Source organism: Anoplophora glabripennis, unplaced genomic scaffold (assembly GCF_000390285.2).
Source record: "Anoplophora glabripennis isolate ALB-LARVAE unplaced genomic scaffold, Agla_2.0 scaffold149, whole genome shotgun sequence".
NCBI lineage: Eukaryota > Metazoa > Arthropoda > Insecta > Coleoptera > Cerambycidae > Anoplophora > Anoplophora glabripennis.
In genome coordinates, this window is record NW_019416248.1 from 313,307 (window position 1) to 340,051 (window position 26,745).

A 26,745-nucleotide genomic window follows, 5' to 3' on the forward strand; every position below is an offset into this window, starting at 1 on the left:
AATGATTTTGTCATATGTAGCAGTTGCTTCTGGGAAAGGTTAATCCAACCTTTTAGATGTCTCACTAAAAACGTTAATCTATCACGTAGATGCCTAACATAGTGTGCGGGTATCAAATTAAAAAAAAAACAGTTTTGTAAAACTTTCAATTTGAAGTGAATTAAATGCTACAAATATTTCCGACAAGTTCTCAAAAACATTAAGCAAAAAAAATGAAAGTGTAATTACTAGATGAGTGAAAATATGTATGTAATTTTTTTTTCTGGATCTTTATTGTTAACAGTGGTTGACTTATATGAAATGAAAGTTTATCTAGGAAATGTGCATGTAAAAATGAATTAATGGACCTTTTTATGTAAAGCGATTTGTACAAACACGTGAGCTGTCGAGGGAATCAGCGGTTCCAAAAATGTTTCTCCTTATTAATGTGAAAAGGCGGTAGATATTAAAATAAAATATTCTATTTGCAAAAAATATTTCTACCAGTCAATGGACTCGAAGCGGTTCCAAAAATGTTTCTTTGTATTATTGTGGTAAGGCAGTAGTTATTGAAACGAAATATTGTATTTGCAAGAAATATTCCTGCCAATCAAGTTTTGGTACATCGATGTATTTACTGTCTAAGTTTGTAAATACCTTTATTTATTTAATAAATGCATTAGAATTTTACTAAAGCGCAATTTAACAAAATTCATTCCGTAGCTTGGTTCGAATTTCAGCATTCCTAAAAGTTTTCGAGAGTCCTAGAACTTATATAGTAATAGGGAAATGATGTAATCAATCGAAGAAGTTAGTTCCGATACCGTCGTCACACGTCAAATTATAATTTGGCTGAAAAGCAACCTCCTGCGTGCCTCTGATCTCTTTCGTTGGTCAGTCACGGAAACTATTCCGTACCGATTTAAATTCCATAGGGTGGTTATATTTTTAAAACTGCTAACGCAAATTGTCAGTTGTAAATCGTTATTCTGGATTTCTGAGGAATGTAAAATTAAGTTTAAAAAAAAATGGAAATAAAACAATGAAAAACACTTGTGTTAGAATCTGTTTCATTGTACTTAACCATATGAGCCCTTGTGAAAACGCCAATATCAGGTCGAGGGGCATCAAAGATCAGGGTTGAATATAATCCAACGCTTACAAAGGCCGTCTACGAGTAGATTTAGATGTGTTGCAATTCACAAGAGGCGAGGTTTGGTTGCACTACTTGCCATCTTATAGCTGAATTGGATTTTGATTGCGATTTGCCTCTGCCGGTAGACTGGGTGTCCAATTAAAACCTTGCTCCACTCAGTTTCATTAGTAGTCTGTCTAGAATTCAGTTACATCCGCTTATACGAAACTGTAAGCTCACGGAAAAGCCATTTATTTTCTGTTTTATAAAAGTTAGATGAAAATAAAACATTTTTGGAACCACTGACTCAACCGATAGCCCTGCAGGCTCTAAACTGTTTACATTGTAATCTCGAGCCATGTTAATATGTTTATTAGCACTTATTAAACACAAACAAATACACCCTAGACAAACTGTTTTAAAATTTAAACATTTGTTCAGTAATAAACACAAAGCAAGCGGCGCGTTATCTGCGACCACAACTATTGACCACTTTTTATGTAGTATGTAAGTAGGGAACGATTCCAGAAGTCCTCAATAAGTTTAAACAATTTTGATTATTATGAATTTTAAGTAGATACCATTTTGTGGTTTCAAGGTTCTGATTATTGAAAACGTTTGTTACTGATACCTACTATGAAAAAATCCTCTCCAAGTTTGTAAACATCCTGTATAAACACGTTTATCCATAAATTTGTTGTCACTTTGAAGATTTGCGTGAATCATCCTATAACAATATAAAGTAACACTAAAATCAACCCTATTTAGCCACAAGCTTAAATAAACCAGTTCAAAATTTTCCAGGACACAGTTCTGGGCGGTTCGATGGTACGCCCAGGAGTGCCGGGCCCCAAAGGCGAACCCGGAAAACAAGGCCCCTCCGGTCCCAGGGGAGAACGGGGCCCTGCAGGCCCGAAGGGGTCCCTGGGCGATGCCGGGACCAAGGGCGAACGTGGAGACAGAGGTTTGCCCGGCGAGAAAGGCGCTCAGGGCACGAAAGGTGAAACAGGAACACCCGGACTCGATGGTATCCCTGGAACACCGGGAGTTTTTGGGAAGCAAGGGGACAGAGGGGAGAAGGGGGACGCGGGTGTGCCGGGTCTTCCCGGGCCTCCTGGAATGGCTGTTAGTGCCACCAACGAGGGGGCGGATTTCCTGCCGGGAGTTCCGGGGCAGAAGGGGGAACCCGGAGATAAGGGACCGAAAGGTGAGTCCAATTAATAGGTAGAAGAAGAAGAAGAAGAAGAGGGAGGAGGAGGAGGAGGAGGAGGAGGAGAAGCAGAAGAAGAAGAAATACCAACTGGAAACAAAAAATATGGTGATATAGGGAAAAAATTCTAAGAAAGATAGTTTTTTTCCTGTTAACCTAAAAAAATTTATAAATGTAAAAAATGGTTTTTCGCTAATAAAAAAAAAATTGAACTCCAATCGAAAAAATTTAAATGAGAAAGTTGTAGCCATTACAAAAATCTATCGATTTGTATTTTTCAATATATCTATTGCTATATTACTTTTCGAGATATATCGAAAAAGCAGTCAAAAATCGTCATTTTTTTGTTTTTGTTGTATCTCTTGCAAATTAAGGTTTTTAAACTTGTTACTTGCTGTAAATGTAGCCCTCGGCAAGCAAAAAAGTGTCTCTTTTTTTTAATTTAAAAAACATTAAAACATTTTCTAGTTATATCGATTTTTCGAGAAAAAGGTCATTTCGAAAATTGGCTCTTCTTGCTCGACGAATAGTCGTAGAGAAACGAATTAGGGCTCATTTTTTTCCTAAAGTGTTGTACTTTCATGGTAAAAAAGAGTGATAACGATTTTATTCATTTTAAGTGTCCAAAAATGACCTTGAAAAAAGTAAAAATTTTTTTGTCGCGTCTTTCTTGAATATCGTTTTCGATTTTCATTTCTGGATAATGTCTATTACAGGAATCGATTGCTGGCATTTTTACGCGAACTTAAATAAAGGAAACGTTGCTCTACGACTTTTTGGAGCCGAGAATTTTTTATTTTTTTTTTAATTCCACAAGCCACTATTTAAGTGCTACAGCGTCCATTTTTACAGAGATTGAAGTTGAAGACTTATATTTTCAACAAAAAAATACTGTGGTTTGTTTTAGCCATATTTTTAATTGTGCGTCAAACCGAGGCATTCGAGCGCGGCGCGAGCTAACTGTAGCGGGTGGCGGAGTGGGGGTAACACTACTCGGCCGCTCCGAAAACTGAATTCACGCGTTCAAAAACGCCCTTACTCTCAAAATCTTCATTATCTCGACTTCTGGACCACGTACAAAAATCCTTTTGTATTTCTATCTGGGGTAGCTCGACGAGATAAACCAAAACATGACTTTTACGACGGCCTCAAAAGTGTAATTACCTTTGAGAAATGTAATTTTCCTTTAGTCTAAAATTCTATCACCTCTTGTTAACATTTCAATAAATATTTAATAATTATTTATGAAATAAAGTAACACAGCGTTTCATGGTAATTATATCTTTTTATTATAAAAGATTACAAAATATTTATTTAATTATTATTATTATCGTACAGAAAATTACGTGGTATGAAAATATTCGTCGATTACATTTTTTATTTTCACAGCTTATGTTTGAATTCTACTTCTCTTCAATTCACTCGATTGTGATTCATTTTCTTCTTCCATCGTTTCGTTTTCTGTATTTTCCACGCAATCAACTTAATTTTCCACATAATTCGACCCATCAATNTTCATTTTCTTCTTCTTCCATGGTTTCGTTTCCTATATTTTATACATTTCAAACAATTTTTTTACAACCACAGACTTTATTTTTGCAACCTTTGACGCAGTTACATGATATATTTTTTAATATTTCCCCTGGTATTAACGGTTCCTCAGTATATACTGGTATGAGCATTTTTCATCAGTTTGCATCCCCATATAGTTACGTCATTGTCGTTTCTTAACCATTTTTGTACTTGCAAGTAGACTCGAAAAGCATGTTGCTTGGCTGCTCCTTCAGTAAGATAGTAAATTCTATTGAAACGAAGCTTTAGAAACCGACCTTTTAAAATATTCATACATATCTATGTTCATTGAGCGTGACCTCTTTTTTTACAGGATAGTAATGATATCACATCCAGAAGGTCGTAGAATAATAGACAACTTCATGAGAATCCGATTTCCGGATATATTCCACTAATGTGGTTCAGGAATCCTTCTGTTACATTCATTAGACTATACGAAAAATATATCATGAACGTCACCTAAAGCTTTGACTTTAGAGTTATTATCTCCAAGATCTTCTTCTTGAACTCTTAAATCTGGAGATAATGGTGAATCCATGCTGTTTCTTCAGTTTTATTGATAGAGTTTAACGTTTTTTAATACTTTTACTTTCAGTTAAATAATCACTGAACTGTCCCGTTACTCCACGTTATTTTTAACTAAACTTTAACGTTATTTTACAAGTGACCAGCTTACATTTAAACCATTTCAACTCTTACCTCGCGAATGCCCATAAAGACAGGCAGGATAACAGAAACCTGATCAGATATTCCCCGCATCCGGCAATATTTCGTTGGGGAAGTTATTCAGATGAGGGCTGCATTTAGGAAATACTCATCCTCGAAAGAATAAGGCTCAATGTTTTGGGTCACGGAAAAAATACGTGACATCCTTAGATATTATTTAAAGGACTCGAATGGAATGGAAGCGTGGACTCGCGTTTCCTACGCAGGAGTCGCCCGTAGCATTTCCAATGTATCACGCGTACCGGCAAACACTAGGGGCTCCGAAATTTATAACCGGCAGATAAAAGGTTTAGAACAAGTATCCCTTTACACATTCCCGCCCGTGGATATGGCGTATCAAGTGACTGTTGTCAGCAAAATTGGTGTCTACGGCTCGAACGCGCTATACAGGGTGCTGCGTGTATAATTTATAAAAATTAAACTACAGTTTCCTAACGATATTTGCGTATAAAAGCGTATAGTAATATACAGTGATTAACAGTACAAATTAGTTTCATAAGAACAGCACAGAATTGGATTAATTTAAGATGCCTAGCAACGATTAAGTTCATGAAGTGGTTGAATAAAAAAATATATTGTATTTTGTTTAGAATTTTAAAACTTTATAGTAGTACCCGTTTTAACTTTCCTAAATGTGTCCCTGTCTAATATTATGATCAAACCGTGACAACATGTAATTGTTTACTTCGTTGGAATATGTAAAGTGATCGTAGTACAGTTCACATAGACTCTAGGTCTATGTCAAGGCAATGAGGTCATATTTTGAGAGACTGACGCATCATTTACTCTACTTATCTTCAAATTGATTCAAATTTACGCTTTTAATTATCAATAAATCAAATAGCTAATAACTATGCACGCCTGTCTAAATACAATATGCAACTACTCAAAATTTAAAGATACTGAATCAAATTATACGATACAAATACAAAAATGATTGAATAACGTTTGTAGAAAATAAGTATAACGAATTATTCGAATTATTTTAAGTCAATTTCAAACAATTTCTTTCTCTTAGGAGACAGAGGCGTAGATGGCGAGCCAGGCATCCCAGGAGTGCCGGGTACGCCGGGTACACCGGGCGCCAAAGGTGAAAAGGGTGATTTGGGTACAGAAGGAGCGATTGGTCCCGTCGGTCCTCCAGGATCTAAAGGAGAACGCGGCGAAAGAGGCCCACCAGGTGCCGTGATCATGCCAGAAGGCAGCGAGCACATAGTAACGGTGAAGGTAAGACATTGACAGTGGATGCGTTGAGGAACATCGCGATTTGTTTAACAGTACGTTTGATTTGTTCGCAGGGCGAGAAAGGTGACATGGGTAAAAGAGGTAGGAGGGGAAAACCTGGGCCAATGGGACCGCCAGGACCGCCGGGGAAAGGCGGCGAGATAGGATTACCTGGTTGGAGGGTATGTTTCTCTTATCCTTATTATAAATGTCTAGAAATAATCTACATATAACCTTACGTTGTATTAAAAATTAATTAATTAATTAATTAATTATTAAAGTTTAGCAAGCACAATAAGTGTTTTAAACGAGTGTTTGCTGCCGCGCGAATTCGTGACGTCATTTAGTGCGATCGAGATATAGAGAGAGGACGGTTTCAGTAAGTAACAATAGTCTGGAAACACTTTCTTGTGCGTTTCTGGACGGTCGAGAAGCTGGTTGTGTCCTCGATCACACTAAATGACGTCACAATGAGGAATTTTAATTTTTACACAATTTTAAACATCTATAATTAACTTGTACACCGTTAGTTGTTGTCGGTTATAAATTGTAAACGTATGCAGTGATAAAAGAAGTTAAAGTTTCATGCAAGTTCCCTTTTTTCTCTTGTAATTTTCAGGGCGAATAAATCGCAAAAATTTAAGGATACCTTTTCGTATAAACTTTTGTAGTTTATAGAAAAAGATATCCTTATTTTTTATATGTATTATGTACCCTGGAGATATCAAGAAACAATTACGATCGCCCTGTATAATTAAAACTAACGCAATATCTTTTTCCATTACTTTTCGGAAGCAGAACACTAAGGTAAGACACTTTTGACCTGTTTTGAGTGATTTTTTTTTTATAAAGGCAATGCATTATTTCTTTGAGTTTGACATTTCTATGATGACAATCCCAATATTTATTTTGTCTATATCCATAAAATTGATATTAATATTTATACCCAAATGAATTAATCAACCTTAATAAAGTAATCGTTGATTAAAACAAATTTATCCACAACCACCTTATAACCGGACTTTTATCCACACATATGAAACGTATAAAGTGATACTTTATCCACTAGTGGAATAAAGTAACTTTATTTCACTAGTTGAATAATGAAAAAATAATAAACCTATAATAAATCTAATTTAATTAATTTATTTATTAACATTAACATTTACATTTTATAGTAATAGACATTTCGTTTTTGGTTTTATCACATTTAACTTCCTTTCTGTTAATAACAACCCTTGTAGAATTATTGCCATCTTTTCGGAAGGCATAACATCTGTCGAAGTTTGTGAAGAATTTGCACAAGTTACAGATGTCTCTTCTTGTAAGGAACAGCTATAATTTCCTTGGATTTTCCTTGCAATATCAACTATTATCAACTATGTCAAAATTTGCAGTATTTTACATAATTACCAGGGTTAAAAATTTGGTATTAATTTTTGACACAGTCTGTGCAAGAAAACCTTACACTTTGATTATGATTATAACTTTGTGTTTTGTGAATGACACTAACACACTTTTAATCTCAGTTTGACAGTGTGATTATTTCTAATTTGTAATGGCAATAGTGTTTTTAAATTTAATAAAAACTACGAAAGCCTTATTCTGGTTGTACCTTTTTGTTAAAGAGAGATATGCTTTTAAGATATTTGTAAAAGAATTAGTACCTATTCTACGAAAATACAACAAACTTTTCCACATAACAAAACACTATACATAGGTGAACACTCAACAAACAACGAGTGAAGAAAAAAATTGTACTTCCATGCGCATCTTTGTCCTAGACAAAAGCAAAAAATCGTCTGAATTAAAATCCCCTTTTAAACAGTCCAACGCGTACATTTTTTTAACGGGGAATGGGTAAATTTTGGAACAAGCTTTCCTGTAAACGCAAGTACCCATGAAACTTATTTAAATTTCAAACAAAACATTAACGACTCCACAGTGCACCAGAAACAAAAACACCGTGTTCCGCAAAAATATGGTGGAGTTTCCCGGTTGCTCACAAGTCGAATGGAAAGGTTACAAAGCAAAATGGGAATAATTCTTTGAAAGCCCTCAGATCTCGTTGAAGAGTCGGTATTATTCCTTAATAATGTCACGTCTGTACACAAATGAAGTATCTCCCTTTTTACAGTGCCGAGTTCCTTTCAACTTTCGTTAATTTTTTTAAGGCCTTAATCAGTAAGAGATTTTTTCGTTGAGTCTCTCATTTTCATTGTAGAACGAAGTTGTTCCCAACACTGCCACAAGCGACAAAGTTTATCAATATTTCATCATTCGTGTGTCAACAAAAACGTTTGCAGTTGTATTTTGAATAAAAAAATTTAAAATATATCTTTCTTTTATCAGTTAAAACATTTCTGTTATCTTTTAGCAGAAAACATCTGGAGCCTTCTGACCTTATAAAATTTTAATACCATTCAGATAATCCCTTCTCGAGCTAAATGAGAAGCAGCGCCCTTTTTCCAAGAGGTTGAATAAAAACGAACAAATCTGTTGCACAGATAAACCTGAGACGTTAAACTCGATAATGTACTGGAACAGGACAGCTGCGAGAGAAACATGTTTATTTCGTAAATAATTTTAGTTCGTAAAAGAAGTAAATGTTCCAGGTCAGACATGATAAAGATAAAATAAGAGAGGCCCTGTCTTTGCTGTTTTATATTTTCAACTCATAACGTCAACATGCTTTCATAAATTATATTACGCTTGTTTAACTTTTACTTTTTAATTACTTGTCCGTACACTAATCTTTAAAAAGATTACGAAGTTTTGTTCTAAATTTGTTGGTCGTTAATGGTCCCAAATTTAGAGCTTACTTTCTATGTTACAGGGAAATATATGTCGAAAAACGGGTATGTTTGTTGTTCCCCTGAATTTAGCAATAGTTTTTTGAAATAGGCAAACTCGGATTCTTATTCTACATATTTGGGATATTTGTGGACAACAAAATAGATTACTTCAAACACAAACGCCAAAACCTATTTTTACTGCTCTATCGCCTGGACTGTAACCTGTGGCTACCTAGGGAATACGGAATATTCCGACTATTAATTTCGTAATCTGAACGCAGAAAAGATAATCCGCAAACTGCGACGCAGAGGTCCAAAAAAAAGTTTAAAAACCTAATTTGCTGTGTATTAAATAGACGGCAGTTTGTTTTACGAGACTGATTTATGAAAGTATGGCCGAGGAAAACCGACAAAAAGTCCAGCGTGAAGTAAATGAGACCACCAGGGGGTTTAAAAAGTCTGTGCGTCTCTCGGGTCCAAGTACTCCATTATGACGCGATATATGAGGCGATATCCGAAGCCACGGGAAAGTTTTATTTTCGATTGTTCTTAAAACATAACGTAATCGATCTGTATTGTTGTAAGGTTGTTCTTAGAATGATGAAAACATCAAACATTGTCGCATGAAAAGTGAATAGTTATAATAAGGAAACTAAAATAAAGTAAAAAAAAACTTGGACAACCAGTAGTAGCGAACTTTTATACTAACAAATAAAGTCTCACTGTTCCTTTATAGACTTTTTCTATTTCCATTACATTTTATGTATTTCACGATTTACCTGACCCGCCTTGTATACAAACGGTGTACATGGACCTCAGAATAATCGGGCCACTCTAGCTGCATGACAGAAAAATATGTTCAAGTAAAATAGAAACTATGTATATCGATTTATTTTAAATATATTTTCATATGTCATAGCCATACATTGATATTCATAAAATGTTTAAATTATTCGAATATTTGTAAATGTTATATTAAAATTTCGTGAAACAATTGTCCTATTATGTATTATTGAACATACACTATAAAATGTACAATTTAATTGATGAGAATTAAGCAAAATTTTCCATTTATTATTTAATTAGAACCAACAAACTGGTACATGTAAATTTAAATTTATTCAATGTCTATTTCCATTAGTTACCTTGTGGGCTACTTTAATTTTTTTAATGGAATTTGCGAGTGATCGGCAGTTTTTTATATATTTCCTCATTAACACATGAATGCCACATAACAATGGAATTTTCAATAGAAAATAAACTGAAAATGTTGTTTAGTCATTATTTAATGTAAAAGTTAATAACAAAAAAAAATATCTCGCGAACTATAAAAAATGGACTCTAATATACGTTAATAAAATGAAAGGACAATTCTGTCTGTCAAATTTAATATACCGTCCTATTTAAGAAATTCAAGTCCAGAAAAAATGGACAAATTCCCGTTACTTTTTTTCAAACCTCGTATATCTCTTAGAAACTTTGATTTACTTTCATGACAGCAAAGATTTTTAACAGCGTCGATTACAAATTTAGCATCGTTTGCCAAACTTCAACTCTCGATACTGTTTATTAAAAGTTAACCTGTACAAGCACAAACAAAGTTTACAGACAAAATCGATTCCAGTTGTATTTGTCGAGTCGTATCAATATAAATTTGAATTTCCTTGAGCAAACAACGTAAACATGTGTATTTAACTTGTGAACCTTTTCTATACCGCCGAAATCAATATTTGTTGACGAACCGCGAGTGTTTTTTTTTAAGATAACTGTCGGATTTGCAGCCAATATAACCGAGGTTCACTATTAATTTTTTTGTATCTCTGGGCTCGAGCTATATGCGGCACACATTCATCTGGATAAAAATACAGAAGTGGGTGTTATTGAAATCAGTATGTCACGAAAATTACGGTTCGATTCGGGTATATTACTTTTATCGGAATGAAGATCGCATGAGGTTTTTCAAAGCTGCGAGATGTTTCGGTGTTTCAATAAAGCTCTTGGTACAAATTTTCTAATTGGTTAAAAATGTTCTTTAACTTCTTAACTTATTAAACTATATCATTATGGATTATAACAACAAATAATTCTTGTTTTTTGCTTGTTTTTTTATTGTCTGCAACTAATCTTTCCACAGATGTTCTTCCACCGAAATTTCCACATACTTTGCGCCCAATCTCAGCTACACACTCTCCGTATTTGTAATAAATTTTCACATTCTTCACTCGTTCATCTCTCTAACTGTAACATGTTTATTACATGTGATTCTTAATGAAATATCTTGTAATTTATGAGGTTTTGCAGTTCATTACTTTACTAATTAGATCAAATCCTGGAAAAGATACTTGTTTCTGTAGTGCCACAATGTGTGGATGAACCATTATTTAATTTGAAATTTGGGACTTTTGTTACGCTATACATAACAAAAACTGTTTTTATGCTTTAAAAAAACAATCTTAATTCTAAAAAAATACATCAAAACTTGAGTGAAATAATATGCTACAAGTTTTTAATTTTTCACAGGGTCGACCAGGCATACCAGGCGTTCCAGGGGTGAAAGGAGAAAAGGGAGATTTTGGAGGGGTAAGTTTTATTTTGTACAATTTTCTTTGAAAAATTTAACAATAGTAAGATTATTTTTTCCTAGTTTATCAACAACCACTTTATAATCAGCTTTTGCGACAAAATATTTATTTTTATGAAACAAGTTCAAGATTAAAAGAAAATGTAAACTGTAGACCGAAAAAGTGATTGATTTTGCAAGTGTGTAAAAGCTTTGCTAGAATAACACAACAAAAATTGATATCATCTACCAAATACACTCAAGAAGAAATCGGTCCAATCGGACATTTCCCCGTCTTTAAGGGAAACATAAATGCTCGGATCCATTTCTTAACGATATAAGGACCTGATTTTTCGTAGCAGAAGCGCCAGCGTAACTATAAACTTTCCAACCCTTATTAAGCAAGCACGACCAAACCGGCAGGTCCGTTATAAGCCGCTACAATGCACGACCTACCCCAAATCTGGAGCGGGAACAAGTAAACTAGAAGTGCAAATCAGCTACGTGCTATTCAAATATCAGTCGGCTCGTGAGTTTTAGTTACCCTTTACAACTTAGTTGAAACGCGTCTTGATTAATAGTTCCAAAACGCCTATTGTCTTCCAATCGTGGAGTGGATTAACGTGCAAATTGAGCAGTTTAGGCGTCGTAAAATCTCAGCAGTTACTTATTCCTTGCGACGTGTGCTACGCCGTATACTTGCTTCGGCGCTGCGCTTTATAGTCCAGGCGACAGACCAGTAAAAGTAGGCTTTGGGGTTTGTGCTTGAAGTCATCTATTTTGTTGTACAGAAAAATCCCAAATATTATGTAGAATAAGAATCCGAGTTTGTCTATTCCAAAAAAACATTGCTAAATTCAGGGGAACAACAAACATACAAAAAAGAACGAAAATGACCAGTTTTTCAACATAGTTTTCCCTGTAACGTTGAAAGTTAGCCCTAAATAATTCTTTATTTTTTGTTTATTTGACGATTTTCTATGGGAATAGATATATTGACTGATTCTAAGCAACTTTTGTTCTATAAAGATTTTTTTTTTTGATAAAATACTTTTCGACTTATTCGCGAGTGAAAATTTTTTAACCTTTTCAGACGGTTTTTCGCGAATAATTCAAAAGGTATTTTATCAAAAAAAAAAATCATTTTTATAAAAAATTTAGCTTATAAAAAACAAAAAGAATTGTGTTTATGGTGTCTGTAGACCCAACACAAGCGGAATAATAGCTTGTTGAACGTTGGTTCCTATTCGTCAAACGCCAAAATTGAAAGTTTGATCGTGAAATAACCAAAAACCAATGCATTTTCAGGGAATACTCATAGAACCTTTTTTAAAGTGCTTCAAAAAACCTGTATTTATATTTTTTTTATAAAAGTCCCTAGTATCAAATCTAAGCGAGTTAATGATGAAAATAAAGTTGGTCCGTATTTTTTTCGACGACAAAAACGTGTAAATCACCCCCTAACTACCACCCCAATTGAAAATAATCTTTACCACTTTACAATTTACTTTATTTATGTACTTGTATGCTCTAGAAGTTTGACCGGTTTAAAGTGCTTAGTTTTGAAAAAAGTTGAGCTTGAAGTGGAAAGAGAATTTTTGTATTTTTGGAAAAGATTGTCTTTTCCTCGAAATAACTCAAAAACTATTAATGATACGCAAAATTTTGTAGAGTACAAAATTGTAAGTTTCAGTTTTTTGAAAATTTTGTTTTTTTTCTGTAGGATAAAAATTAAGTAAGATATGCCGTTTAGAGTTTGCATATGTTCGTAAACAGCAACTTGTTCAAGCCCTTTCAGCTCAAACCCTTACAAAAATAAGGGCTGAAAGAAAATTTAACTTTTTTGATCGTATAGCCCTTGAAAAAAAATCTACAAAATGTTTTTTTTGAAGGGCTTGATAGCATAAAAACTAAGCGAGTTATGGGTAAAAAACCAATCACATATTTTTGCAGATATCAGAACATGTATATTGAAGCATTGATGAATACACATTATAGCTATATTTTAGGAATAGAAATAGGAATTTTAGATATAGAATAGAAAAGGAAGACGAGAGCAAGGCAGGCTATGTATGCATGGTTAGATTTTTTTTTTAAGAAGAAATAAAGAACAATACGAAAATAATTACGTTTTCGTTCAGAATATATGCTTCTTTGTCTAACCACAATAATAAATGAGTATTTATATTTAATATTATTTCAAAATGAATCAAAAGTAAATTATATGAAGTTTTAATACAAATTTATGAAAAAAATAAAAATGTGCGATCGTTTAACATACTGCGTTATCTCTGCTCGATACCTAAGGTGAGATGACGCAGTCATAAGAAAAAAAAAGTTAGTTTTTACCAAAATCTCTGACATTTTGACATATTTGAAGTCATATATTATAACTTATTAAGCTCTTTTAACGCAATCTGAAGTTTTGCTCTTTATTTTCAATTTCACATATGTTTTATAATTATTTTAAAAAATGTGCGTCATCTCTCCTAGATTTACCCCAATTGTTCGACTTTTTTTGCAGGGGTGGTTTTTATAAGGGTTGAAACTTATAAATAAATAATTAATAAAAAATTAAAACAGTAAAGAAGTCTTAATTTAATATCACTATACGATTAAATTATTTCAAGTTGCTGAACAATATTTTTCAACATTATTTTTTAATAATTACTGTCATAGGGGGTGGTTTTTAGGGATTGACGATTTTCAATTCGTCATAATAACCTATTTAAAGATGATTTCAACCTATTACACGCTCGAATATACAATTCTACAATTATTTTCGAATAGGGGAAGTTTTCACCCCTACAAAATAAAAAGCAACCCCCGGCACAGGGTCAACTTTGAAGTAGAGGGTAAGTAAGAACCTAAATCCAAATTTTGGTGCAAATCGGTGCTGTTTGGGAAAATTATACAGCAACGCCCAAGGACATTTAAATAAAGGGGACTTATTTATTTACATTTCTAGATGAAGCCTGGTCTATTCACAGTCTAATTGTATCATTGTTGTCAGCTGTATAATTATACTGGAAATGTACTTAATATTTTTATCGCAATTTTCATCACAATTGTGAAAATTATTATTATAGGATAGTATTATTAAGTTATGCATACAATATTGTTAAATTCTGTACATATTAAACTATTTTTCATTTTTCATATTTGCCATGTTTGAAGACTTGGCAACTACGCAATAATTTGTAGCGTGTTCCTCGTTCGTTCTGCCGTGGTTGGCAGAATATGGCGTCTCTTGTTAGAAAATAGTTGTGATTTTAGTAAGTGAAACGTGATTAGTGTTTATACATGTATTTTGGATAAACTTTTAAGGTGTGAATATGGTTAGACAGTGCAGAATTTGTAAGAAATTGGATTATAAACATCCACATCAGCTATCCTTCCACAGGTAAGCGTGCTTGAAGGTGACTTTGGAATGTATATGCAACTGTGGCCATTGTCGTGCGTGTGGGTAACTTTTATTTGAATAACGGTAAAATTTTATAAAACTGACTTGGTATTTTTTTAAAATTTTTGCTGAAATAGTAAGAAAACAATAATATGAACCACGTTTGGCCATTAAAATCAAAGGAAAATGCTGCACCACAAATAAGTTACAGACATTATTTATATTTAATATATTTATAGGTATTTCAATGTTATCCCTTATACCCAACATTACAAATTTTAATCATTCATCATTTTCATTTTCCTCTACGACAAAAACCTTTTCAAAAATATATTTACAATTTTACTAAATGCACGAGCATAAAAACTGAATAAATACAACAGCAAAAATATGGTGGTGGTTCACTTATACATAAAAATACCGAAGATGCAATCAACTGAAAGTTGCATTCATTCAACCATTTGATGTTCTCCTTTGGGAATATATTTTTATGTCTCACTGAAAATTTGCCTCAGTATTCTAAAAGTGAAATGTGAACGTTTTTAGGATGCTTGGGGATGGTGCAACAAGAAAGAAATGGTTACAGTTATTGGGATTCCAAGAAGTTATAAAAATATTATATATATTTATTATAAAAATACTGAGTAACTGTTGAAATATATTGACTTAGGACTATAAAATATTTTATTTTGACCCATCCAAAATGTACGGCAATGGAGATGTAATCGCGCACATTAGTTGGATGAAAATAAAGCCCTCTGCTTTCCCCTTGTCTAGCTTCACCCAACATATGAGATAGACAGTGACATGCATAGTCCCCTTTATTTTAAATGTCCTTGGTAACGCCGTATTTTACCTTTAATGACTGGACTATACATACGCCTACTTGAGATTTTTGACTAGAATTAAAAAAAAAATCTTAAAATTAAATTTAGTTTGCACGCGGGCCACCCCGTACACTGCGAATAAAACAAATTGATGCAACTTTAATGAAACAACGAAATTACGTCACAACTTCTCATGTGTTGTTTCAGCTTCCAGGCGACAAAGGCGACAAGGGCGACAGGGGCGACCGAGGCCACGACGGCACCCCTGGCCGAGACGGCCAACCGGGTCCTCCGGGGCCCAAGATTTCCGCCGAAGAGACAGTGCGCTACATCCCGGTGCCTGGCCCCCCTGGACCGCCCGGTCCCCCGGGCATGCCAGGGCTGTCCATAACAGGACCCAAAGGGGAGCCCGGCAACCCCGTGGCCTACGGCGAGACGCGCTATCTCCGACCAGGTAAGTGTTGACAAATCCCCCCTAACCGTGTTATTTCGGTTTGGCAGTTTACATTTCGTTAGGGCCGTACATGCCTCGTTCCAATCCGCGCTTGAATATTGCGCATGGAGACGGGAAGTTTCCGTTTTCTTTAAAATATCCCGGGAACTTTAAATAATTACGCAAGCTCGCAGGATTTTAAGACAACAGCGCGAGTATACTTTTCCAAAAGGATTTTGGTGCGCTGAAATCCGAGTCCGTGGTCCAAATTTCTCGATTGCCTCTGGTACTGGTTTATAGGTTTATGGGCTTAGGGTTTTTTGCTTAAGGTTTATGAGTTCGGGATTGAGCGTATTGGCAAAAAAATACAGGGTGCCAAATATGTATGGAATAATGTTTATAACTTTTTAAAAAAACTCCGTATAGAAAAATGATACAATTTTTACCTCTGATAAAATACTGCGCTTTTACGAGATAAATTTAAACATCTCTTGAGATGCTCTACATTTACAAATAAATCGGGATTCGATCAGTTTCCTTCAAACAACAACCGAGCTGAAGAAAGAGACCTAAATAAATTAATTTTCAGTCGAAAAATATCAAATTAAAATGCCACTGTAAGGTGAAGACGAATCTCAACAATCCAATACAATAAAAAAATATACTCAGCACCCCTGTTTCCTTAAAAAGCAATGAATTTAATTACCTAGTGATTGAAAATATTACATTATTTTCTTTTCTGCACGACAGTAATGGGTTAGAAGAAGTCAAAGGTTCTTTTATAAACGGGAAATCTGAATATTGCTTGTATATAGTATAGTAATCATAGTAATAATAGTACTCTTTAAAATAAATGTTCAATGATATATTTTTGTAAATAACAAAATGGCAACTAAATTTAAGCGATTTATGAAAAACCAATTATTATCGGATTCTGTATTTCATAATCATATTCTGAATATTGATTTATCCTCTATTCTATCCTAATCAGATTATTACAGTAGCTTAAATACCCTTGTGCACACAATGCTGTTTTCTGTGAAACATTAATAAATTCGTTATGAAATACGTACCAATAAATGCCAAATATGATTGGCGTTGGCAAATCCGTGATTTAATTCATACATCAAATATCTGTTTGGAAAATACAAAGAGGAGGAATTATACCAACCAGGATCGAGTGTCTTCTCTAGTTTAATCCTCTTTGATGAGGATAATGCATCTTAATTAACAGTCACAGATAACGCAGCCCCACAAAATAATTTCTGTACCAGAGACATGAGTTAGATTTTGTGTATTTCATGATGCTGGAAAATAATCCTCAATAGGTGGTAAGATACAGCTGGTTGAAGACAATTTCATGTCCGCCAGAAATTAAATTGGAAGCAGTTAACGTAAAATAACTAAAAAAAATCAATTTTTCAAGAAAATGCACAGAACATTTTTTAAAGTACTTTAAAAAATCTTTAAAATGAATTTTATTTTAAGTCATTAGCATAAAAATTAACAGTTATGATCAAAATAAAACTGTTAATTCGCTTTTTCCAAAACAAAAATCAGTACAAAAACTGATGAATTTCTCACGAGATTTAAAATTAAAGGTAATCCTTCTACAATTTACATTTTTTATGTGCTAACGATATAGTATACAAGATTAAGCGGTTTAGAATGCATATTATTGCAAATATTACACGTTTTGATTGAAAAAAATATTTTTAAATCCAAAAAAAAATAGATATTTTTGAAAATAACTTCACATAACATGTTATATAAAGTTTTTTGTTTATTTTAATGTATTCTGTCGTCTGTTAAAATTGAGGCAGTCAAGCTTCCAACACCCTGTACATGCTTAGTTTTGACCCAAGGATGCTGATTTGTTTAACGTGACTCACCCTGTTGAACGATCCCAAACTTTAGATTAATAAATCACTGCGGTTGTTTTTTTTGCATTCAAATGTAAAAAAATCCGATGGAGGTTTGCTTGCCCACCTCCATATTAAATATTGAAATGTTCACCTATCGTCTCGCGACAGTTCGATGATGTTATTTCCCCTCATTTATTTACCTTCATGCCTGCAGGAAATCACGGCGACGGCATTTCCTAATCCTCTTTAATTAAAAATTGTGTTGTGTGTAAATAATTCATTATGTTTTCCTGCTGCGGAAAAGGAACGAAAAGCAGCTCGGAGGAACAGAAGGCTTTGAAGGAATTAAAAGAACTAAAGGATTTAAAAACAGGTAATGTATACAAATACCAACTGCTTTGTGTAACGTAGTTATTTATTAATCACGTGGGGAAGGAAGTAGAGGGGTCGATGGGTGTCGTCAAGTACTAATTTTACATTTCATCTCCTTAACCCTAGCTAGCGATAAAAAAATTACTTGATATACCTATAAATGAACCAAAATTATTATTTGTTGCCTTTCATTCGCTTCTAAATACACTAAATCTCAATATAAATCCACATGCATCATTTTACTAGCGTCGCGTCGCCGTCTTGTAAATGTAGATGTATATTAATCCTTATTCTCGATATTTCCTTTCCTATTCACAACCCCCAGTATCGTATAAGAGCGCTTCACGTTTTCCATAATTTTTCTCGTACGCACTGCACCTGTCCCACTATATTTCTTTTGTTTTCTCACAAATATAACCCCTGCTCTGGAAAAAATTGTCGTGAACCATAACAACCGAGAGCTAGAATCAATACCCATTCGCTTTTTTTCTTTTTGGAGTAATTGAAAATGCTATATTTTGATTGTTTCAAACAGGGCTTTTCATGAAAATATGTTTTTTGTTGTCTATACTTCCATTAAAAAAAAGGATTTACGTAATAGCGTTTTAATTTAAAAACTAAAACGCTGCAAAAAACTACCTCGGACAAAATCCATCGAAAAATATTTTGCTGTTAGTGCAAAGCGCCTGGTTATATTTGAACTTTTAAAATATATTTAATCTACGATGAAATTCTGCAGTAAAGCTAATGGGGATGAAAGTTGAAAAAATATTTTATTTACGGTTCACATAAAATAAGATTTAATTCAGGGTACGGACCACTTCAGCTTTAATATCCACAGACGATAATGCCTACTTTTATATCCAAATACTTAGATTTATAGTTTCGAGGTAATAAAAGTCTTATAGCATACAAATTTGCATGTTTCCTCAAAGATAATAAAAGGATACTTACGTAAAAAACTCAGTAGTATACAGGGTGATTCAGAAATGGTGACCAAAAATGAAACCTCGTATTCTTTGGTGAATTTTAAGGAGAGTCTTTCCTATAAAGTTAAACTTCAAAAGATATTTTTAATTTTTTTAAATAATTAAAAACTAGTGAGTGAAATAATTTGAAATTGGGCACATGTATTTATGTAAACATTGTCCAAAATCTGAGGGCTATCCTAAAATTTACATGCTCCATCGTCGGTGCATATTTTTTCTAAATAAAATAGTACGCCACTGCTTTATGGTAACAACCATGATATTTTCGGATTTGTCTTTCTATTTTCTACAAATCTACTCTCTTATGTTTTTTTAAAAAAGCCTGATTTTCGAGTAAAACTTAAAAAACCAACTGAAAAGTTGAACTTCTACAAGTTATTCAGTCCTATTTCAGGAAGGTCCTATTTCTGCTGGTTCATTCGGATATTCTGGAGTTTCGAGCAAGTTTCAGGCAGTACAAAAAAATAACGAATGTTTAACTGTTACAAAAAAATTAATCAAGAGCATGGAAATTAAAATATAATTACTAAAAATCGACAAAAAGCATATTTTACGTGGATGTAAAGCATTCAAGATTTGTATTATTAAATACACGAAATCTATTTCCATGAAGACAACAAAGGGTTGTTTTAAGTCTCTGACTTCACTGACTTGAAATTTCTCGACATTTGAAATGTGGTGAGATTAGAAATGATTTGACGAAAGGAAAACCATGTTAATTAACATACCTTTAATAAACGATATGTAAGGATCCGGATGAACAACGAATTGTGAAAATTTGTTCTGGGAGCAGAGAAGTTGATTTCCAAAACACAACTGCTGCTATTTTGTTTCTAAAGAGCACCACATTAGATTTATGCATTATACATCTAGACAAATTGAAGAAAATCTTCTAAATTGTTAAAATACATAAAAAAAAATTCCAAGTAATATGTAAATAAGTCTTATATATACAAGGTGTCCCGGTACTTGATACAAAAAAGACGAGGTCAAAATAATATCGGTTAATAATATTATTTTGACCGCATCCATTTGTATGCGACTTTTTTGTATCAAGTACCGGGACACCCTGTATATTAGCAATTAAAATGCTTGCCCAAACTCTATAGGTGGTCTTTATGTAACAAATTAACGAAAAGTGTTTCTAGAAACATGAGTTTTTTTCAAATGTTACAGTTTATGAAAATCTTTTTTTTTAATTTCAGGAAAACAACTGAAGAAATTTAATTCAAATTTGGCACTTAGCCTCATTTTTTAATTGCCCACGACCGTGTTACATATCTTCCATAGTTTCTTATCTACAGGGTGTAGTTCGAGGGGTAAACTAAAGCAATTTTCGCTTGCATTTTTTCTTCCCTCGAAAATAGTTCAATTTCGATAAGTTATTATGATAAAACACTAAAAATTTGTGTGCAGTATTTGAATTCAAATATCTTTTCTCAAAAAAGAACATTGGTTGACATAAACTAATGCAAAAAATAAAGGATCAAAAAAATTTCCAAAATTTTTCCATTATTTTTGACAGATTGTATTTAGGTAAAAAATGGCCGCATTGGGAATTAAAAAAAGCGTTTTGAAGCTCTAAGATTCTAGTTTTTAGATCTATCGGTAGAAATTTTTTAGAATGCAATTCTAAATAGCGCGAAAAAAAAATTTGTTTGAGTTTTTCTCACATTTTTACTAATAACGTTTAAATTGATGAAAACAAAACAAAAATTTGAAATATCAAACCACTGCATTTAAACATAATTTTCACCAAAATAACCGGATTTACGAGATGATGGGGAGGATGGGGATAAACAAAGACAACGCACGACAACCATAGAATGGGGTGGGGTCACTCAATGAGGACATTTACTTCGATTTAGCTACAAGTGTATGAAATACGAGTTTATCTGCAGAATTTATTTAACGGTTACCTCAGTTTTAGTTCAAATATTGTCACAAATTAGTAAAATTATTAAAATATTGAGCATTTTGATTGAGTGGAAATGTATTCAATAATTTCACTCAGTGTATTCACTCACACCGATTTTTTTACAGTGTCGGTCTTGTAAAATTTGAATAAATTGTAGATACCTAGTGAGACTGAAGTTAGAAGTGAATTAAATATTTAAATTGCAAAAAAGGCCAACTGATGTAGGAGGGAAACTTTTTTATATAGTTAAACTATTTCCAACTTTAACATTTGTATCCTTTGGATTTTTGTAGGACTTCCCAAAGAATTGTTTAAAAATAGTTAAGTGGGTTTTTGACTTTTACTAATTGCTGTAAAAAAGTATATACAGGGTGAGTCAAGTTTTGGTAGTCAAACATATTACGAATTCTCGATTAATATTAAAGATATCGACCTGATTTTTTCACCATATATTCACGGGGTTCTTATAGCGAATATAGGAGCAAGATATAAATTAAATATCACCGAACGAGCCCATTGTTGGACGTCGGGAACAAGAGAACCTGTTCTTCGCACTTTCTGGAGACACTCCCCCGCCCCCCACATTCACACACCAAAAACACGCTGACCCTTAATAGAACCCCCGCAAAAACCCACGAATACCAACCCAACTAGTCCGAACTACCGCCAGACTAATTCAATCTAATTCCAGGAAGAGCCACCACGAGCCCGCCTATTCCGTCAGCTCCGGAGCAAGAACTTTCCACGGCCCGTATTGTGCCGGGAGCGGTAACTTTCCAAGATCGCGATGCCATGACGAAAATGTCGTCCGCAAGTCCCGTGGGGACGCTGGCCTACGTCATCGAGGAAGAAGCCCTTCTTGTGAGGGTTAACAATGGCTGGCAGTACATTGCGGTGAGTTCCACGGCCTCCTACGTGTATTGTTAACAAAGTTAGTGTACGTTTATGCTGTCAGGCCGATCCAGCTAATTGCTGAGACGTTTGCATACCATTGCCGGGTAACGAGGGTCGGGGAATGTTTTTTTTTTTGTCTAGGTCGTAGCCGCTAATCACCGGTGATGGTTAAATTGAATGCAGTCTTGAATGCTTCCATTTGAATGATTCAGTCATGTCATTCATTTTAACCACGTACAAAGAAGGCCTAATAAAGACAGAACATCGACAAAAAATATATCTAATTCGGTGATAAATCACAAAGACCAATCACTCTGTATATGTGTATTATATTTCGCTTGACCAAACTCAACTTAACTGCAAGGCAGAAAATGTGCTCTGCCGTTGCCACTGCGCATCATTAACTTATTCCTGCATTAATGTTTTCAAATTTTCATTCAATGATAGCGTCACAAAACCAATTTGCTTTTTATACTTCGCGTTGGACTTTGCGGTTGTAATGAAAATAAAAGATGTATTATCCTTTCCAGTTGGGATCGCTATTACCAGTGACGACTCCAGCGCCACCTACGACGAGCAGCCCACAGCAATTGAGACCGCCGTTCGAATCGAGCAATCTTATTAATCACATATCCAAACCTGCTGATGTTTCCAATGTAAGTACATACTATCTCTGACCCTCCAACTGTGTGTGCATTAAGTCGAAGTCATTAAGTTAAATGGATATGATCCGGCCAGGGTTACCAATCGGTCGATTTCTCCGGGTCTGTCATGGTTTTTCGACAACCGAACGGAAATCGTACTTTACTGGTTGCAACGAAACTACCAAGTCCGCCAGATATTAAAAGTTATAGGGGAGATTCTATATATCACCGTAATTAAAATATTAATTATGAATTTCTACTCTATACGACAAAATTGTACTGTACATATCAGATTCTTGTATTTTCGGAAAATGTCAACAGTGTGTTTAGACCGAGGTTATTACCCTACAACACCCTTGATACCGAGGTCATTATTATCCTATAACACCCGTGATACCTTCAATGTTTAAGGTCCTTCAAGTCCGTTATAATTCGAAACAGTATCTCAAAATAAACATTTTTATTTAAATGTTTATATTTGCTGTTCAACTTGGTACCAAACGTTCTGTGTAGAGAAAATTTTAAAATTGGATCTGAATGTACAGTGCAAATAGAAATTGCTTGCAAATACTTTGAATTACATAATTTCGGGCTTCTATTCGCAAAAAACTAAATAAATAATTTTGTGTTGTAAACATATAATTTTCAGTTTGGCTTTGAGTACACTTCCTGTTTTTGTTGTCAAAGCAAATATCCAGAATGATTCCGAGTTATATACACAAGTTCATGTTGTTGTTTATCTTTGAGCATTTGGATAAATCAGCATAAAAAAATATGGGAAACATGTTTGCTTTTACTTATTCGATAGAAAGTTCCTTAAAAATAAATATCAGTATATTATTGAATTTCATTCGATATGGGTGATTTAAGTGAACTGTTCTTCCTAAAATGTACTGTAAAAAAATAATAATTTCATGTCTCATCTGGCTCCAAACAATATCCAATATGTCAAATTTATTCCCCACAATTTGCCGTTCAGTTTTATTCTTCAAATCCTTTCAGAATTTTTCTACGGCGGATTAAATGATTTTTGAATCAATTCAAATGATAAACCCAAAAAGAAAACTTGAATTCTCCATTGCAAATTTTTAAAGCATCATTTTTCAGTCACCCCAACGAAGTTCGCACAACTGCAAATTTCCTGAGCTTCCCTTTGGTTTATCGACACTTTATTTTTATTTTTACGTTGGACATTCCTTTTATTTTTAACAAACTACTTCCTTTTCCGCCGTATAAGCAAAGCAGGGAGGACATTTTATTTTATGGACTATATGAACCCGACAGTCGTATAAAAATTTATTGTCTGTGCAATACTTTATTTACTACATAAAAGAATTCATTTGTATTTTTTTATTTCCCGAAGTATAGTTCAATCAATAGGCAGAAGCGCTTACAAAAAATACCACCTGGAAACAAAAAATGGTGATAGAGGAAAAAAATCTAAAAAAGAAGTTAACTTAAAAAATTCATAAAAGTCAAAAAAGACGGTGTTTCGCTAATAAAAAATACTTGAACTGCAATCGAAAAAAGTTAAATGAGAAGGTTGTAGCTATTAAAAAAACCTATCGATTCCTATTTTTAAATATATTGATTGGACTAATATTACAAATTGTATAACATTGAAAGTAAGTGATACTACTTTATTTGGACCTAGTTCATTTTTATAAGAAGCAGCTTTAGAAATTAAAACTTAACTTAATAGTTTGTAATTAATTTCTAACGTATATTTCTTTTTGTTACAGTGGTACCCAAAAATGGTAAGTATATAAACTAGTAAGCAACCTGAAACGTCTTCAATATCAACAATAAATTGTGGCGCAGTATTATTTGCAATAAAGCGCGTTGTGGCGATATTTACGAACTTTTCATATCTCGCAAAAATATCTCTTGTACCGGAATATAAAAATTCCTGGCAGGACTCCGACATACTTATAAAATGTTTTGAATAATAGTTACAAGAGTCTATACGTGGGCGGTAACTCTAGTGCAAGTTCAGGGATGATTGAGATAGCTCTATATTGATGCCTCGGGAATGTACAACGGTTCAGTGGCGCAGTTACAGACATGTATACTTTGTTTCATTCGAGTTTTTTTGTCTGTAGGTAAAGCACAATCATAGACTTAAGAGAATGACTGAAAAACATATGAATTTACAATTGTGTAAGTGACAAGTTCCACGCACGATATCTATTTCGTTTTCAATGGCGTTTCCCTGCTACTTGCACATTATATTTCACCGGTTCCAATTTATACCGAAAAGCAATAGAAAATCGCGAAATATAACGGAGCGCGCAATTCACCACAACACTTCAAAGCAATTGTAATCCCCCGGAAAATCTATTATAACGTCCGTGCATTTTTCATGCACGAGAAGGCATTTGGTATATTCAAAAAAATTCTGACGTCTCGGGAGGTATTCTGTCTACAGGGTGGAAGAGGTTTGACTGCCATTACTTCAGCATGAGTTAACCATAAATGAACAAAAGAAATATATATTACAGAGGCGTAAGATTAACAGTTATGAGACAGATAAGCAGGATGTGAAAAATTCAATAGGATGGGCGCCCACAATGACTCAGAAACTATAGTTCTTAACTGGAAAACCTCATTTGCTAGTTTGCGGAGCAACACGTTAGAGAACTCTCAACACGCAGTGTAGTATCACTGGTTGCGGAACCGTACCGAATATTTCAAAGTTTGCCAGCTCTCACTCATGATAAAAATATAATAAAATTTACAAAAGGATTGCTGTTGGTTATAACAAGCGTTCAAATAAAAACGTGGTCGAAGTTGGCTTTGACACATTGGACGTAGGGCGTAGCTTATAGCGACCAACTTAACCTCATTTCTCAACGAGCTGTATAGCAGCTGTCAGTTTCAATAACAAAGCGGCGATACAGCGCTTTGACAGATTACGTTTAAGTTCATTTGCTATACGCTACGCCCTACGTCCAAATTTTCAGAACCAACTTGACCACGTTTTTATTTGAACGCTCGTTACATAGTCCTAATCAAGAATTGCATTAATTAGTGAAGTTATTTATAGCGCTAACTTTTATTAATATAATTAAATTGTTTTAGGAGGAGTTTTACTTTAAACTTTAAAGACTAGAATTTTACAATACAGAAAAACTTTACATTTACAGAACATATTCAACCTGTAGCACAGATCGAAAGAAGATTGTATAGATATAGGATAACTTTAATTGAGATTTATTAGCGATTTATTGCGTAATAAAGCGATTTAAATTTCAAATTTCAAAATGAAAAGAAACACTTGCCTTGACGTGAAAACTGTATACCTCTTTATCTCTTTATAACTTTTGTAATAAATAACTTACCTTAACTGCAAAAGGTCATTTATTTTTATTTATGTCTGCATTTTTGATAATTATGATATTATTAACGATTTTTCCGAGGATTTTTCTAACTGATGCTGATATGCAATCATAGACTGCTAGCAGTTATTTGTAATTAAATTTGAAATATTAGTTTTTTGTTTAATGCAACTTTTACTGTCTTATTCAATGAGGCCAAATTTAAAGGAATGAAATATTTTGAAAACTAACCGGAACTAGTTAATTTTTTTATAGTTAACATTAATATTTTATGTTGAAAATAAAACTATGTTAAAAAAGTATCCGTACCAGTTACAGCAGCAAATTAGTTCTAAAAACAACGTTAACTTAAAACATCTAGTTTTATAACATATCTTTAATACTCCATTTTGTTTAACGTATTATATATTATTATGGCCGAATTAAATTTAACCATCACAATAAATCATTTTAATGGCCCACTGAAGAAATGCAAGTAGATAGTTTAGAAATTACGACCAATATAATCTGGAGAATGAGCTTGGTATACCGTAATATTAAAGCTATATCCTTTTACGAGGAAAAAAATGCCTTTACTTAACGTGGCCTAACTATCATTTGGTTTGGTCGGATTCGAAATTATTACTATCAAGTACAGGCATAATTAAGCACAAAACGTCTGAATCTGGTTCGGGCTGAGGCAGTACAGTCTTGGGGGTCATGAAGGCTTGCAAAAAATGTAATAAAATTTACAGGGTCGTATTTAAAAAAATGAAGTTGATGATGGTCCTGGAGGAACGAAACGGTACATACATAAAAATTGATTATGCCATTCGATAGAGGGCAAAAAGTGGCAATGAGAAAGTGTTCTTCTTTTTTACC

At 33.7% G+C, this 26,745-nt stretch overlaps 1 protein-coding gene across 2 annotated transcripts in view; it reads left to right on the forward strand.

Moving 5' to 3' along the window:
• The window catches only part of LOC108911727 (collagen alpha-1(XV) chain-like), a 233,900-nt gene that overhangs the window by 204,128 nt on the left and 3,027 nt on the right, over positions 1–26,745 (forward strand). For both annotated transcript variants that reach the window (XM_018716726.1, XM_018716728.1), the window contains 8 exons: positions 1,919–2,321; positions 5,641–5,849; positions 5,921–6,028; positions 11,162–11,221; positions 15,639–15,885; positions 21,700–21,902; positions 22,433–22,558; positions 24,289–24,303. In XM_018716726.1, coding sequence (XP_018572242.1) covers positions 1,919–2,321; positions 5,641–5,849; positions 5,921–6,028; positions 11,162–11,221; positions 15,639–15,885; positions 21,700–21,902; positions 22,433–22,558; positions 24,289–24,303 — 1,371 coding nt within the window. The remainder of the gene's footprint in view (positions 1–1,918; positions 2,322–5,640; positions 5,850–5,920; positions 6,029–11,161; positions 11,222–15,638; positions 15,886–21,699; positions 21,903–22,432; positions 22,559–24,288; positions 24,304–26,745) is intronic.